General features: G+C 33.0%; 1 protein-coding gene across 2 annotated transcripts in view; it reads left to right on the forward strand.

Annotated features, from left to right (window-relative positions):
* Positions 1 to 16,342, forward strand: part of PREP (prolyl endopeptidase) — a 163,420-nt gene that overhangs the window by 66,969 nt on the left and 80,109 nt on the right. For both annotated transcript variants that reach the window (XM_031964471.1, XM_031964470.1), the window contains exon 7: positions 7,595 to 7,700. In XM_031964471.1, the coding sequence (XP_031820331.1) occupies positions 7,595 to 7,700 (106 nt within the window). The remainder of the gene's footprint in view (positions 1 to 7,594; positions 7,701 to 16,342) is intronic.

The following is a 16,342-nucleotide window of genomic DNA, read 5'->3' on the forward strand; positions in this document are numbered from 1 at the left end:
AATTCCTGAATTATTCCCAATGTTTCAGGAATTTTTCTTGCAATCGGAAAATGACTAATTGCCAAATTTATTAATCATTGCTCTCAAAACTTTGAGAATCTGCTAAGATGTTATTTTAATTAGTTAATTTTATTTCTGTAGCCCCAAGCTTGGCCAGAACTGAGGTCCGCAGAGAAAAAAGTTAGGCTTTTTCCCTTTTTAAAGTGGGAGTCAAGGATGTTAAGAAATATTCCCAGCATTCTAACTATAGCATAGAAATTTTTTCTTGCTGGTTGCATTTAACTCTTTCCAGATAACAAAATCTAGCTCCCAGAACAAACTTGACATAGACATTCTGCACAGACACAGTCAAAAATGACATGAAAGAGGATTGTCCCATCTTTGCCAAAAGCACCTCTTTTCCTCTGGCATCCCAGAGAAGGTGAAAAGGTGGCAAAGGTTCCCTAGGAACGTTCCTGAAAATTGCCAGAATTTCCAAGTCTGGGCCTTCCAGTCCAGGAAAATTTGCTGAATGTAGAACTTAAGATGACCCAGACAAGCATTCTCCCAGTTGCTTGGGGGTGTCCCAGTTAAAGTGGGGGGCTTATCTTGACATAGAGGGAATCAACAAGGGGAGGCTAGGTTCCTCATATAGGCCACCAAGTGTTGAGGTTCAGAAGGGACCTCAAAAGTTTGGGGGTCTCAGATTGGTGTCGTCAGGTGTCTCAAAAGAATTTGCGGTCTTAAACCCATATCCAAGTTAAGGGGCAAAGTTTATTGTAATTGTAATGCCAGCTGAAATGATTTAAGTTCCAAAAGAATTTAGCAAAGAACTGGAAAAAAGGAGATAGAATTATAGGACAGAGTTGGATCAGAGTTTCATGTTATTTATTTGCTAACTTCATGGCTTTCAGGTAGGTTTGAGGGGTTATCTATTCACTATTGTCTCAGGAACTTGATTATCCCTGGCCAACAGATTATTTGTCAGTAATGTTTGTAGGATTATTCTAAGGCCAAAAGACTTTGGAATCATTGACAGACAGTTTGTCAGAACAATAGCACTTTAAGGTCAGAGAATCTCAGGATCACTAATACATCTTCCCTCCAGTCTAAAGGAAGAAATATTATTATGTTCCTAGACCTGAAGACTTTTACAATTATTGACGGACAGATTGTTAGAACAATAGCACTCTTAAGTTTGGGAGTGAACCTTCTTACTGCTGTTTCCCCTAGAATCCTATATTGCATCAGAAAGACAGGATGGTAGGCACAGTTTGGGGTAGTGATGAGGTGTGATTTAAAATGAACTTGGCTTTTTGTTGTACAGCATTGCTTGAACATTTTTCTGGGATGGAAGGAAGCCAGAAGACTTGTTCTTGTGATGACATGTAATCTCTTTTAGCTTTATTTCTCATTTGTAAAAATGAAAATAATACTTGTATTGTGAAAGATTCTTTGTAAAAGAACTCTATAGCTTCTTTATTATTACTAATGATGTGGATCCTATTCCTTTACTAAGCATAATCTCATCTATCTTCGACTGTCTAATTAGTATTTTAAAGACAGTCACTGCTACCTTTTGAGAATTTCCTGGATTGTCTTAATAAACCATGAGAAGCTGAAACCCGTTTGGCTTTTTTCTCTGTTAGTACTTAAACCTTTATGGGAAATTTACATTTCCCAGACTTATCTTTGGGACAGTCTCTGCATCTCAATATACAATATCCTTGTCAGTTTTAGCATCTGTCTTTATATCCCCAAACTCCTTTCTAATTCTCCCCCTTACTTCATAGATTCTGCCTCCATTCCCCTGAACTTTAAAAGTTGTATACCCTGAAATGTAAATTGCTCATTCCATGTGACTACCTTCTGTACTGAATCTCCTTAAGGCTATGAATAAGTTAAATAAATAGCAAACCTTTGTAATCTGTGATGGATGGCTTGTCATGGTTGCTCTCATGTTGCAAAACAAATCTCTATAACACTATATATAATATTCTTTTACAATTTATTGCTCTCCTGAATCTGTTTCATATTGCCACTCTTGGAGCCTGTTTTACCACTTTGCTAGAATTAAGAAAAGAATGAGACAGAACCATTAGATTCAAAGTATCTTTATATATGTAAAAACCATAAGAATCTATAACAGATATGGAAAGAGATGGACAAACGGGATGTTTAAAGTTCTTGGCATCATGCTGTCCTAAGATTCATTAAAGAAACTGGATGTGTTGACTTGGACATGAAAAGACTTAATAAAAAGGGAGACATAATAGCTAAGTATTGAAGGATTAAGAAGTGAAAGGCAATAGCCCAAGAACAGAACAAGAAGCAGTAGGTAAAAGTTGAATAAAGACAGAGTAATCTTGATGTAGAGAAAAGTTTTCTAATAATTAGAGCTATTCACAAATGGAATGGGCTGCCTTTGGAAGATTGTAAACTACTTCTAGGAGGTTTTTGAAAAAATATTGCCTTGTGGTGTCTTATCCCCCACCATGCTTTATGGTGTCTTTCTCCTTCTTGTAGTTAAGTAACCCTTTTAGGGTACTAAATCCCTCCACATATTTAGCCTGCCAGTCAGTGGAGTACTCCCACTTCATGGCATATTCCTTTAATGAATATTTCCAAATTCCTTTCCTTGGTAACCCACGCTATTGCTCTCCCAAATCTATTTCATATTTACCATTCCTGATGTCTATTGTATCTCCTCGTTTTGTCTGTAACCTCTTCTCCTAAATAAACCTACCTTTTGCCAAAAAGAATGGCCATTGTGAATTCATCACATGACCGAACTCCCAGCATTTGGTGCCTCCATCAATCATCTGGTACTGAACATCAAACACATCATTTTGTACTGTAACGAAATGATGCGATGCAGCATGGCCAAGTGCTGCCAGAAATACCTCAGATATTCATTACATATTTGATTTTGGATTAGTTTTTGGTCATTGCATGTTCAGAAACCTTTTATAGTATTGCCAATTTTTTTCACAACCCCCACATTCAGTTATAAGACCCATCTAGTATAACAACCCACTGTTTAAGAAGCTTTGGACTAGATAACCTGTGAAATTCCTTCCATTTGTGTAGTGATTCTCTGTCATTTAGTTATCAGTGACTGTTTTTATTTTAAAGACCATTTTCTTCCTAGTAATCTACTTCTGCTTTATCTTTTAAGGATGTCGAACTGTATACATCATTGACTGTCAAAAAGTGTGTACACTCTTTCCACACTTGTTTGCTATTTCCAGTAGTTATTTAGCCAGTACTGATATAATGACTGTTCTGTTTTTGCTCCTCTATAATTAACTTTTTCTAATTAGTATCTAATCAGTAAATCTAATCAGTACATTTTGTTCCAAGTTGTTAAATTGAGAATGTTGCTATACTTAAATCTCCATCTTCAGTCTTTACAAATGTGAAAATTTTAATCATGATATTTTAGTCAAAATTGCCAGTATTCAGTATTTATCCAACATATACATTGTGGTAGGAATGGAAAGAGATACAAAACTTGGAATAGGGCCCTTGTAGAACTTTTAATCTAATCAGGAAATAGAAGCAAAATAGCTATAATATTCAATGGGAGTAAAATATTGAATTGTAAAAATAAGTATTTTGTGAGGACTATATATATTTTCTAACTGAAGTCCTTTTTAAGCATTGAGCTCATTAAGGAGATTATCTGTTATCAGTATTCATGTGAAGTAAGTGGTTTTTATAAGCAAAAATGCAAATGATGATTTCTGAGTCAATAAATACATTTATTTGGGAAGAATTTCAAATTTGATTTGGGTGATTTTAAAAATACTCATTCAGAAATACATTATAGATTTTTAAAAATCTTTTTTACATTGGGAATAAATGAATTTAAAATGTAAAATGTTTTGACATTTTTGGAAGTTATTGATCATTTTGTTAATGTTGAGACTATTCCTGGTGCAATCCTTGGCTTGAGGATTAATGTTTCTAAAAAATAATAGTACTGCTTCAAAAACCTAGTTATTTTAATTTATCTCAATTTGGGTAAAATATTTCATCTTATGTTTGAGCATAAAATTGGAAATCATACTGTTATCATAAGAATCCTGCTGAGTCCTGTGTACATTTCCATTTTTTTCAGTTTACTTCTTCCCTGATTTCTTTAAGTCACTAAGATCTTAGCTTAATATCTTCCTTTAGTGCAAGTCATGTCATCAGAAATGTTTTGAAATTACTTTGAGTCAGTCAATGTGTAAAGATGTTGGCTTTTACTTTATAATGTGCAACAATAAGAGTTTTCAATTTAAACTTTGAAAGTTAGAAATAAAGGTCCAAATAAACTCTGATGCTCAAAATGTTATAATTGGAAAGCATATTATGACTATATCTAGTCCTACCCTTTCATTTTAAATTTTACAAGTAAACATAGTTTCTCCATATAAAAATAATATAGAAGAATGCCCTTATTTTGGTGGCACAGAATTGTAGACCTGCCACTGGGAATAATTTTAGAAACCATCTAATCCAAGTTCCTTTTCTTACACATGAGGAAATTGTGTCCCAGGACAGTTATATGACTGGCTAAAATCATACAGGAAACAAATGTTAGAAGTGGGATGTTTGAGTTCATTTCCTCCCAGGAAAGAGATTGACTGTGAGTTAGTGGATAGCTCATAGGAGTTAGAAGCCAGATAACATAGTTCACATTCACCTCTTGCACTTGTTAGCTGTGTAACATTGGGCAGTGTACTTGTGCCTCAGGCAGCTCCTAAGGACTTACCTAAGTTATGAATGGTTTGATTGCCTGGGAATGAAAGGAGTTTCCACTCAGGAGTGTCATGGAAATTGCTTATGTTCTGCTTGTTTTTATATTCTTTCAGGAATGGTTTTGAAGCTGGGACTTACGATATGTGCAGAATGAGTTGGTGGTTACAGTTTAGTACATTTTCATTTTCTATTTAGACAGTTGACTGAGTGAAGAATGGAAGAACTTTGATGATTATGGCAGATCTAATTGACATCTTTCAAGAATGTGCTTTGGAAATTCTTGCCTCAAATTAAATATCAACTGCTATCACCTTTTTGCACTGGCCACTTAGATATCTTGAGAAAGCTTGCTAGATGTGTTTGACATAGCTGTCATCAAGTTTCTTGGTCACCTTGTAATGCATTTTTGTAATTCACTTTTTCAGAAGTTGGATAACATGTCTTTCCTTGACATAACTGCCAGGGAGTGATAGAACATTAAAACCATAAAGTAATTGATGCAATTTCTGTTCCTTATTTAAATTATCAAAAAAACCAAAATTAGGCAAGATGACACCTCTTGTTTATATTGAAATTGCAAATATGTATGTTTTTCAGCAAAGAAACTCTGCATCATGGTTTGCTAACTAGCATATTTTTTTTATATTATAGCTTTTTATTTATAAGCTATATGCAGGGGTATTTTTTCAGCATTGACAATTGCAAAACTTTTTGTTCTAACTTTTCCCCTCCTTCCCCCCTCCCCCCCCCCGCCCTTTCCCCAGATGGCAGGTTGACCAATACATGTTAAATATGTTGAAGTATAAGTTAAATACAATATATGTATACATGTCCAAACAGTTGTTTTGCTGTACAAAAAGAATTGGACTTTGAAATAGTGTACGATTGACCTGTGAAGGAAATCAAAAATGCAGGCGGACAAATACAGAGGGATTGGGAATTCTATGTAGTGGTTCATAGTCATCTCCCAGAGTTCTTTTGCTGGGTGTAGCTGGTTCAGTTCATTACTGCTCCATTGGAACTGATTTGGTTCATCTCATTGTTGAAGAGGGCCATATCCATCAGAATTGATCATCATATAGTATTGTTGTTGAAGTATATAATGATCTCCTGGTCCTGCTCATTAAACTCAGCATCAGTTTATATAAGTCTCTCCAGGCCTTTCTGTAAGTCTCTTTGCCCGTCATTTCTTATAGAATAGTAATATTTCATAATATTCATAAACCACAATTTATTCAGCTATTCTCCAATTAATGGGCCTAACTATCATTTTTTGAAAAAAAAATCAACAATTTTCATAGAAAAACAAAAAGAAAAAAGAAAAGAAAAAAATGGTCAGAATTAAGCATGCCTTTAAAACAGAATCTTTTTATAACAAGGCCTTGGCGGCTGGCTGGAATGTTTTTAGTTAAAGATATGATACTATAAGTGGGTTTTTCCTTTTTCTTTCTTCAGAAACATTTCTAAAGGCTGACTTTCCATTAGCAATAGAACATATATATGTATGTTTATGGGTTTAGTACTTTGCATAAAGAGTTTAAAAGTTATATGATATATAGTAGAATGAATGCTGGACTTGGGGTCAGGAAAATCCAAGTTTGAATTTTATCCTTGGCACTTCTTTTTAGATGTGACTTAAGGCGTGCCTAAAAGTTGGTCAGATCTTCCAGTTTGTAAGATTGTAAGTTTAAATCTAAAAAGGACCACAGATGTTGTAAGATCTTAGGGTGGTTAGGTTAGAGTTGGAAGGTTCCTTGGAGATCATTCAATCTCAAAAGAGGAGACTGAGTCCCTGAGAGATAAAATGACTTAACTAGGGCACTCTATAGTAAGTCAATAATGTTGGATTTTGAATTTTGACTCTGTGGACTCAAAATCCAGCACTCTTTCCATGCTTATGTTTTATGACAGAAAATGATGAGAATCTACTTCCTGTAGATTTTTTTTTTTTAATTAAACATGAAACATATATTTGGTCAGAAGGGCAAATTTTATGTATTGTCAGTAGTTGAAATTTGAATGAAAAATGCCACAGATTCAGTGTTTGATATTCAGCTTTATGTTAAGCATTCTTGATATCTTACCACAGTAATTTGTTTTCTCTAACACTACTATAAAATGACATTCATTGCATGGTTAAGGGATATCTGTGTGGAAGATTCATAGGATGAGGAGTAATTGGGTTTGTGATTCCATCAATTTAAGGAAATTTAGGTACAGAAATTCCATCTATGGATATGGATACAAGTTCTAATTTTAAGACAGTTGCATGGGACATTGTAAGTTATTTTCCCCAAATTAAAGAATTACTAGGTATCAGAGGAAATTTTCAACTCAGTTTTTTCCTGGCTACAGGGCCGGTCTCTATCCATTATGCTAACAAGCATCTCATTATTTGAGATTGGTGGTAGTGTTTGTCCTTCATTCTTGAAGAGAACCATGATGTCTTGACATGCAACTGAATTGGATTTAAGTGAGAGAGGCCTGTGCAAGGTCAACTGTCTCACTTTCCCCTCCAGAGCCATATGAGTCCAATGGCAAGATATAAATCAAAACAACTGGAGATAGCTCTGGATGAAATGTTAAGGTCTTCAATAGGTCTCAGCTTGAATGAGGTCGAATCCATTCATTGATTATGGATAGTAAATAAAAATTTTCTGAGATTTTGTTATTTTAATTAGCATGAGATTAGATTTTGCTCTACTTCTAGTTTTTATGACATTATTGAAATGTAATTGAGATTCAGGTTCTGTTTTATAGGAACCAGAAGTTTATTGTACTTTATATCAGGTGTACTTACTTTTGAATTTTATAATTGCAGCAAGATATCAAAAATTACATTCCAGTTCTTTCTCATTTCTTGTAGTTATCTGATGATGGTCGCTATGTCCTGTTATCAATAAGACAAGGATGTGATCCAGTTAACAGACTCTGGTATTGTGATTTACAGCAGGAATCCAATGGCATAACAGGTGAGGTCTGTTTAAAAATAAGGAAAAGAAATTTTCAAAAGGTTCATTTTAAAAACTGTAATTTTGATTTTAAAATTTATTTCTGAGTAAGCTTTCTCCCTGTAATTATCTCTCTCTCTCTCTTAATTTCTCTCTCTCTCCCTCCCTCCCTCCCTTCTTCCCTCCCCCTCTCCCCCTCTCTTCCCCTCAACCTAAAAATTAAAGTGAGTAATGAATCAACTAAATATTAGTGTTTTGTTATACAACAAAATTCTAGACTATTTGAGTAAATTGTATTCTTAACACATTACTAGTTCAATAGACTGCTGAGCTTATCAATGTGGATGATCCAGTCATGCAGATGTGGTCCATCCTTGCCTACTCTCATACATACTAAGGGACTTTCATTTGTAAAATCCCCTAAATTCTCCGTAGGGATTCTCTCAGTATACTGAATGGTGGCCTTCCTTTTAATCAACAGTCTCCAAATACTTTGCTTCATGTACTCTTATTAGCTTATTAGTTTCTCTACCCCCCCCTCCAAAAAAAAGGACCATATACCTCCAATATTTCTGTATATATTACTTTGTAAATTAAATACATGTACTATTATCTAACTAATTATATTCTTTACAAAACACATACAAAAAAAATAAAGCATAAAGAAGACAATACTTCTACTTAATTATGAAAATCCTCTTTTACTCACAAAATATATATAATGGAATTAAAATATTTGTTATGAAAATAATGTATTTGCTAAGAGCAGTGTGATTGAGTGTACTTCATTATTATGGAAAATTTTCCATGTATGTCCTGGGAATTAGATGAATTATAAATTATTAATAATATAGTGTATATTCATGTATATTATAAGTAGCAGTTGGGTAGTAATTATTTAGTTCCTTTAAGTACCTAGATAAACTTTTTTTTATATAATTTTTTATTGAAAGATGCACAATATACTAAATAGTTCATAATAGTCAACGAGCATAACTTTTCAGCAAGTCATGTTTCTTTCTTTTTGTTTTTAGCTTAATAATTGCTTTTTATTTTCAGAATATATGCAAAGATAGTTTTTGACATTCACCTTTGCAAAATCTGGACAATTAAAGTAAAAATCCATGGCTTCAGATATTAACAAAATAGCTGAGTTAACAAACTTAAGTAGGAAGTAAAAGAACATTTAAGTCACTAAGAGAACTATTCTAAGAACTGGCAATAATAATTATTGATGTGTTAATATTTCCCATGCTGAACAAAAGGGACAAGAAAGTTATAAAACTGGAGGAAGGAATTTGTCCCATAGAATAGTGAATATGATTTCAATTCTTGAAAACATTCTAAAACAGATTATGAAAGGAATTGTGTATGATCATTTCCTTTTCTAGATTTTCATTAAGGACTATCTTGGTTTCGACAAGAGCAGTTCATGCTTAAATGAACCTTATTTCCTTTTTATTTAAGGTTACTAAATGAGTTGATCAGAAAGCAATACAGTTTTCCTAGATATGGGGATCTTAACCTTTTTTATGTCATGGACTCTTTAGGCAATCTGGTGAAAACTTTGGATGTCTTCTCAGAATCAGGTTTTAAAATTAGTAAAATAAAATACCCTAGGATTACTAAGAAAACAAATTATTCTGAAAGTTTTGGTTTTGTTTTTTAATTAAGTTCATGGATTTCAGATAAAGAACTCCTGTCCTAAACAGTCTGTATATTTATGTGGATTAACATTGCCTAGCAAGACAATGAAATTATTAATGAGTTAGCACCAGATTAAAAGAGGTATCTAGTAGAATGCTCTAAGATATATGTTCTTGTTTTGTACTGGTTAACATTTTATTCCATTTGCCTAAATGGAGGGGTATAGATGGTGCCTTTGTCAAATTTGTGCACGATTCAAAACTTAACAGAGCCAGTCACATTAGACAGTTATGTTATATTCAGTAAGATGAAATTTAATGAGGATAAACGTATCATCTATTTGGGTTTAGAAAATCATCTTCACAAGTGTAGATGACAGATGTGGCTAGAGAGCAGTTCATTTTTTTTTTTTTTTTTGAAGCTTTTTATTTACAAAGCATATGCATGGGTAATTTTTCCTACATTGACGCTTGCATAACCTTTTATTGTACATTTTCCTCTCTCCCCCACTCCTTCCCCTAGCTAGCAGGTAGTCCAATATATGTTAAATATGTTGAAATGTATGTTAGATCCGATATATGTATATATATATATATATATATATATATATATATATATATATATATATAGTTACCTTGTTGCTCAAAAAAAAAAAAATCAGATCAAGAAGGAAGAAAAAGAAAAACTTAGAAAGAAAACGCAATGCAAGCAAATAACAGGGAGAGTGAGAATGCTATGTTGTGTTCCATACTTTGTGCCCACAGTTCTCTCTCTGGGTGTAGATGGTTCTCTTCATCACTGCACAAGTGTAACTGGATTGAATCATCTCAATAGTGAAGAGAGCCATTTCCATCAGAATTGATCATTGTATAGTCTTCTTGTTGCCATGTATAATGATCTCCTGGTTCTGCTTGTTTCACTTAGCATCATTTCATGTAGGTCTCTCCAATCCTCTCTAAAATCATCCTGCTGGTTGTTTCTTACAGAACAGTAATATTCCATAGCATTCATATAACATAATTTATTTAGCCATTCTCCAATTGAAGGGCATCCACTCAGTTTCCAGTTTCTTGCCACTACAAAGAGGGCTACCTCAAACATTTTTACACATGTGGGTCCCTTTCCCTCCTTTAGGGTCTCTTTGGGATATAATCCCAATAAAAACACTGCTGGATCAAAGGATATGCACAGTTTAATAACTTTTTGAGCATAGTTCCAAATTGTTCTCCAGAATGGTTGAATCCATTCACAGTTCTACCAACAATATATCAGTGTCCCAGTTTTCTTTCCCTGTCATTTTAGCCAATCTGAAAGGTGTGTAGTGCTGTCAGAGTTCTCTTTATTTGCATTTATCTGATTAATAGTGATTTAGAACATCTTTTCTTATGATTAGAAATGGTATTAATTTCTTCATCTGAAAATTGTTCATATCCTTTGACCATTTATCAGTTGGAGATTGGCTTGAATTCTTAATAAATTTGAGTCAGTTTATTTTAGAAATGAGGCCTTTATCATAACTCTTAAATGTAAAAATACTTTCCTAATTTATTGCTTCCCTTCTAATCTTGTCTGCATTAGTTTTGTTTGTACAAAAACTTTTTAACTTAATATAATCAAAATTATCAATTTTATGATCAATAATGATCTCTAGGTCTTCTTTGGTCACATTCCTTCCTCCTTCACAAATCTGAGAGGTAAACTATCCTATATTCTTCTAATTTGTTTATAGTATCATTCTTATGTCTAGAGCATGAACCCATTTCAACCTAATCTTGGTATATGGTATTAGGTGTGAGTCTATGCCTATTTTCTGCCATACTAGTTTCCAATTTTCCCAGCCGTTTTTGTCAAATTGAATTCTTATTCCAAAAGGTGGGACATTTGATTTTGTCAAATGTTAGATTGTTATAGTTATGGCTGTTTTGTTCTGTGAACCTAATCTATTCTACTGGTCAATTTTTCTATTTCTTAGCTTTATAATATAATTTTAAATCTGGTACAGCTAGGCCACCTTCATTTGATTTTTCTCTTCATTAATTCCTTTGAAAATTCTTGACTTTGTTCTTCCAGATGAATTTTGTTGTTAATTTTTCTAGTTCAGTAAGATAGTTTCTTGGGACTTTGATTAGAATAGCACTAAATAAATAGTTTAGGGAGAATTGTCATCTTTATTATATTTGCTCGACCTATTCACAGCACTTGATATTTTTCCAGTTGCTTAGATATGACTTCTTGATATTTTTCCAATTGCTTAGATGTGACTTCATTTTTTGTGGAAAATGTTTTGTAGTTTTGCTCATATAGTTCCTAACTTACCTTTGGCAGATAAGTTCCCAAATAATTTATATTATCAGCAGTTATTTTGAATGGAATTTCTCTTTTTATCTCTTGGATCTGGATTTTGTTAGTGATATATAAAAATGCTGATGATTTATGTGGATTTATTTTATATACTGCAACATTGCTAAAGTTTTGGATTATTTCTAATAGCTTTTTAGTTGATTCTCTGGGGTTCTCTAAGTATACCATCATATAATCACAAAGAGTGATAATTTCGTTTCCTCATTACCTACTCTAATTCCTTTAATCTCTTTTTGTTTTATTTCCAAGGCTAGTATTTCTAATATAATATTGAATAGTAATGGTGATAGTGGTTAATCTTGTTTCATCCCTGATCTTACTGGAAATGGTTCTAGTTTATCCCCATTACGTATGATGCTTGCTGATGGTTTTAAAGAGATGATACTGACTATTTGAAGGAAAAGTCCATTTATTCCTATGCTCTCTAGTGTTTTTAATAGGAATGGGTGTTGGATTTTATCAAATGCTTTTTCTGCATCTGTTGAGATAATCATATGGTTTTTGTTAATTTGGTTATTGATATAGTCAATTATGCTAATAGTTTTCCTAATATTGGACCAGCCCTGCATTTCTGGTATAAATCCTACTTGGTGTTGGTGTATTATCCTGCGGATAATTTTCTGTAATCTCTTTGCTAATATTTTGTTTAAGATTTTTGCATCAGTATTCAGTAGGGAGATTGGTCTATAATTTTCTTTCTCTGTTTTTGTCCTACCTGGTTTAGTTATCTATACCATGTCTGTGTCATAAAAGGAATTTGGTAGGAGTCCTTCATTTCCTATTTTTTCAAATAGTTTATATAGCATTAAGAGTTAATTATTCTTTTAATGTTTGGTAGAATTCACATGTAAATCAGTCTGGTCCTGGGGATTTTTTTCTTAGGGAGTTGATTAATAGATTGTTCTAATTCTTTTCCTAAAATGGGACTATTTAAGTAATTTATTTCCTCTTCTGTTAATCTGAGCAATCTACATTTTTGTAGGTATTCTTCTATTTCACTTAGGTTGTCAAATTTATTAGCATAAAGTTGGGCAAAGTAACTCCTGATAATTGCTCTAGTTTCCTCTTCATTGGTAGATAGTTGTCCCTTTTCATTTTTGAGACTAACAATTTGATTTTCTTCTTTCCTTTTTCTAATCAAATTAAAGGTTTATCTATTTTGTTGGTTTTTTCATAAAAACAACTCTTAGTTTTATTTAGTAATCCAGTAGTTTTTTAGTTTCAATTTTATTGATCTGTCCTTTTATTTTTTGAATTTCAAGTTTGGTATTTGATTGGGGGTGGGGCTTTAATTTGTTCTTTTTCTAGCTTTTTTAGTTGTAAGCCCAATTTATTGATTTTCTCTTTCTTTATTTTATGCAAGTTAGCATCTAGAGATATAAAATTTCCCCTTATTACTGCTTTGTCTGAATCCCACAAATTTTGGTACGTAGTCTCATTATTGTCATTCTCTTGGATGAAGTTATTGATTATGGCTGTGATTTGCTGTTTCACCTATTCATTCTTTAGGATGAGATTATTTAGTTTACAATTTTTTTTTTGGCCTATTTTCCACTGACCCTTTATTGAATGTAATTTTTATTGCATCACAATCTGAGAAAATGCATTTACTATTTCTGCCTTGCTGTATTTGATTTTGAGGTCTTTATCTCCTAATATATGGTCAGTTTTTGTATAGGTTTCGTGAATTGCCAAGAAGAAAGCATACTACTTTCTGTCTCTACTCAATTTTCTCCAAAGATCCATGATATCTAATTTTTCTAGTATTCTATTTACCTCTTTAACTTCTTTCTTATTTATTTTGTGATTTAATTTATCTAATTATGAGAGAGCAAGGTTGAGATCAGTCACTATTAGAATTTTCTTGTCTATTTCTTTTTGCAACTTTCTTAACTTCTCCTTTAGGAATTTAGGAATTGGTGCATACATGTTTAATATTGATATTGCTTCATTATCTGTGGTACCCTTTAGCAAGATATAGTTTCCTTCCTTGTCTCTTTTAATTAGATTAGTTTTTCCTTTTGCTTGATCTGATATCAGGATGGTTATCCCTGCCTTTTTTTTTTTTTTTTTTTTTTTTTTTACTTCACCTGAAGCATAATAGATTCTGCTCCAGCCTTTTTTACCTTTACTCTGTATGTATCACTCTCCTTTAAATGTATTTCTTGTAAACAACATATTGTAGCATTCTGACTTTTCTAGTAGGATTCTGCTATCTGCTTACGTTTTATGGGAGAGTTCACCCCATTCACATTTGCATTTAAAACTACTAATTCTGTATTTCCTGACATCTTATTAACCCCAAATTATACTTTTCTCCTTCCTTTTTCCCTTTCCCTCCTCCCCAGTATTTTACTTATAAGCACTACTTGCCTCAAGCAGTCCTTCCTCTTTCTTATACCTTTCCCCTATTATTTCTCTTTTCCCTTCTATTTAGCTTACCTTCTCTTTTCCCCTTTCTCCTCACATTTTTCTGTAGGATGAGAGTTGTTTCTCGGTGATACCAAATATATTTAATATTCTTTCTTTGGGCCAAATCTGATGAGGGTAAGATTCACACAATATTCATCACCTTCCCTTCTTTCCCTCAATTAAAATATGTTTTCTTTGCCTCTTCCTGAGATGTAATTTCCCTCATTTTACCTCTACTTTCCCCTTTTTTTTCCTGTTACAATCCCCTTAACATCTCTAGTTTCTTTTTTATATTATAACAATAAAATCAGATTCTACATCTACTCTCAATGTATACCCATAACAGAAATACAGTTTTCTTTTTTCCCTTTTTATGCTTCTCTTGAGTTCTATATTTAGAGGTCATATTTTTTGTTTAGCTCTGGTCTTTTTGTCAAAAATAAATGGGATTCACCAGTTTCATTGAATGTCCATCTTCTTCCAGAAATTTTAGCAGGATAATTTTTTCTTGGCTGCATTCCAAGTTCCTTCCACCTTTCGGAATATCAGTTTCCAGACCTTTTAATTCTTTAAAGTGGAAGCTGCTAGGTCTTGAGTAATCCTTATTGTGGCTCCTCAGTATTGGAATTGTTTCTTTTTGGCTTCTTATAATATTTGTTCTGTGGTCAGATAGTTCTCAAATTTGGCTATGGTATTCCTTGGGGTTTTAATTTTGGGGTCTCTTTCAGGACATGTTCAGTGAATTCTTTCAATACTTATTTTATCTTCTGGTTCTATGATATCGGGGCAGTTCTCTTTGATAATTTCCTGAAAGTTTTTAGGTGCTTTTTCTCATCATGTATTTCAAGGAATCCAATAATCCTTTGATTGTCTCTTCTACATCTATTTTACAGGTCAGTTGTTTTCCCAGTTAGATATTGTACATTTTTCCTATTTTTTTGGTTTTGCTTGACTGATTCTTGTCTCATTGAGTCATTCATTTCCACTTGTTCAGTTCTGAATTTTAGTGAATTATTTTCTTCATTTACTTTTTTTACTTTTTTGTATTTGTTCAGTTGAATTTTTAAATGAGTTATTTTGTTCTATGCAATTTTTTTCTATTTCACAAATTCTGTTTTTTAAGGAGCTATTTTCTTTTTCTGTTTCACAAATTCTGTTTTTCTGAGAGTTGCTTTCTTTTTCCATTCTATTAAATTTGTCTTTTAATGAGTTTATATGCCTTTTCCAAATCCTCTTGCATTTCCTTTCCCCATTTTTCTTCTAGCTCTCTTTTAAGGTTCTTTTTAATTTATTCTAGGAGAGTCTTGTGTGATGGGGACCAGGTTATATCGCCTTTTGGGGCTTCATCTGGAGATAATCTGCTTTTAATTGCCTCAGGATTTGAAATCTGTTCTTCTCTTTCACCATAGAAGCTGTCCATTGTTATAGTCCTCTTTACTTTTTTATTCATTTTTTTTAAAGTTAGGGGAGGGGAGGTTTTTCAAGTGGCTGCAGTTGAGCTGACTTAGTGCTAATTCACTTTCGATGTTGGGCAAGCATGGCCAGGTCCTATGAGCTTTTGGCATTTTGGGGTGGAATCTGAATTGGACCTTAAAGGAAGAAAAGAATTTTAACAATCATAGCCACAAAAGGATTTTGTTTCAAGAATAAAGGTTAACCTGTGCAAGGGCATACCTGGATAAGATTAGATAGCAATTAGCAGTCCCAGTTTGGATGAATGAGTGCACAGAGGGAAGTACTGTGAAACAAAGTTAGAAGGGTGTTTTAGAGAATGCCAGCCTAAGAAATTATTATTTTATGTTTATCTATGTTTGAGCCAGGTTATATGATCTCATGATATCTGTGCATTGGGAAGATTGCTTTAGTAGTGATGTAGGGGATTATTGGGAAAGGGGAAAACAAGAAGAACTATTCTGAAACTATTATAATAGTGTATATGTGAATTAATGAGAGCCAGAACTCTGATAATTGCCTTTAATTATGTAATGCTTTAAGGCTTAAAAAACTGTTCTTTGTAATAATTATCCCGTGAGGAAGAGTAATAGAAATGCAATATTCCATTTTACAAGCGGAGAAACAAGTTTTAAGATCGCAAGTAATTTTTCCCAAAAGAAACAACTATTCAGGTAATTGAACTTAGATTTTAATTGAGGTCTCCTCACTCCCAACTCCAGTGCTTCTTAACACTGTGAGGCATTGTCATTTAAAAGGTGTATAAGTAGAAAAGAGGAAAAGATCCAAGT

The sequence above is a fragment of the Sarcophilus harrisii genome, chromosome 4 (genome assembly GCF_902635505.1).
Source record: "Sarcophilus harrisii chromosome 4, mSarHar1.11, whole genome shotgun sequence".
NCBI lineage: Eukaryota > Metazoa > Chordata > Mammalia > Dasyuromorphia > Dasyuridae > Sarcophilus > Sarcophilus harrisii.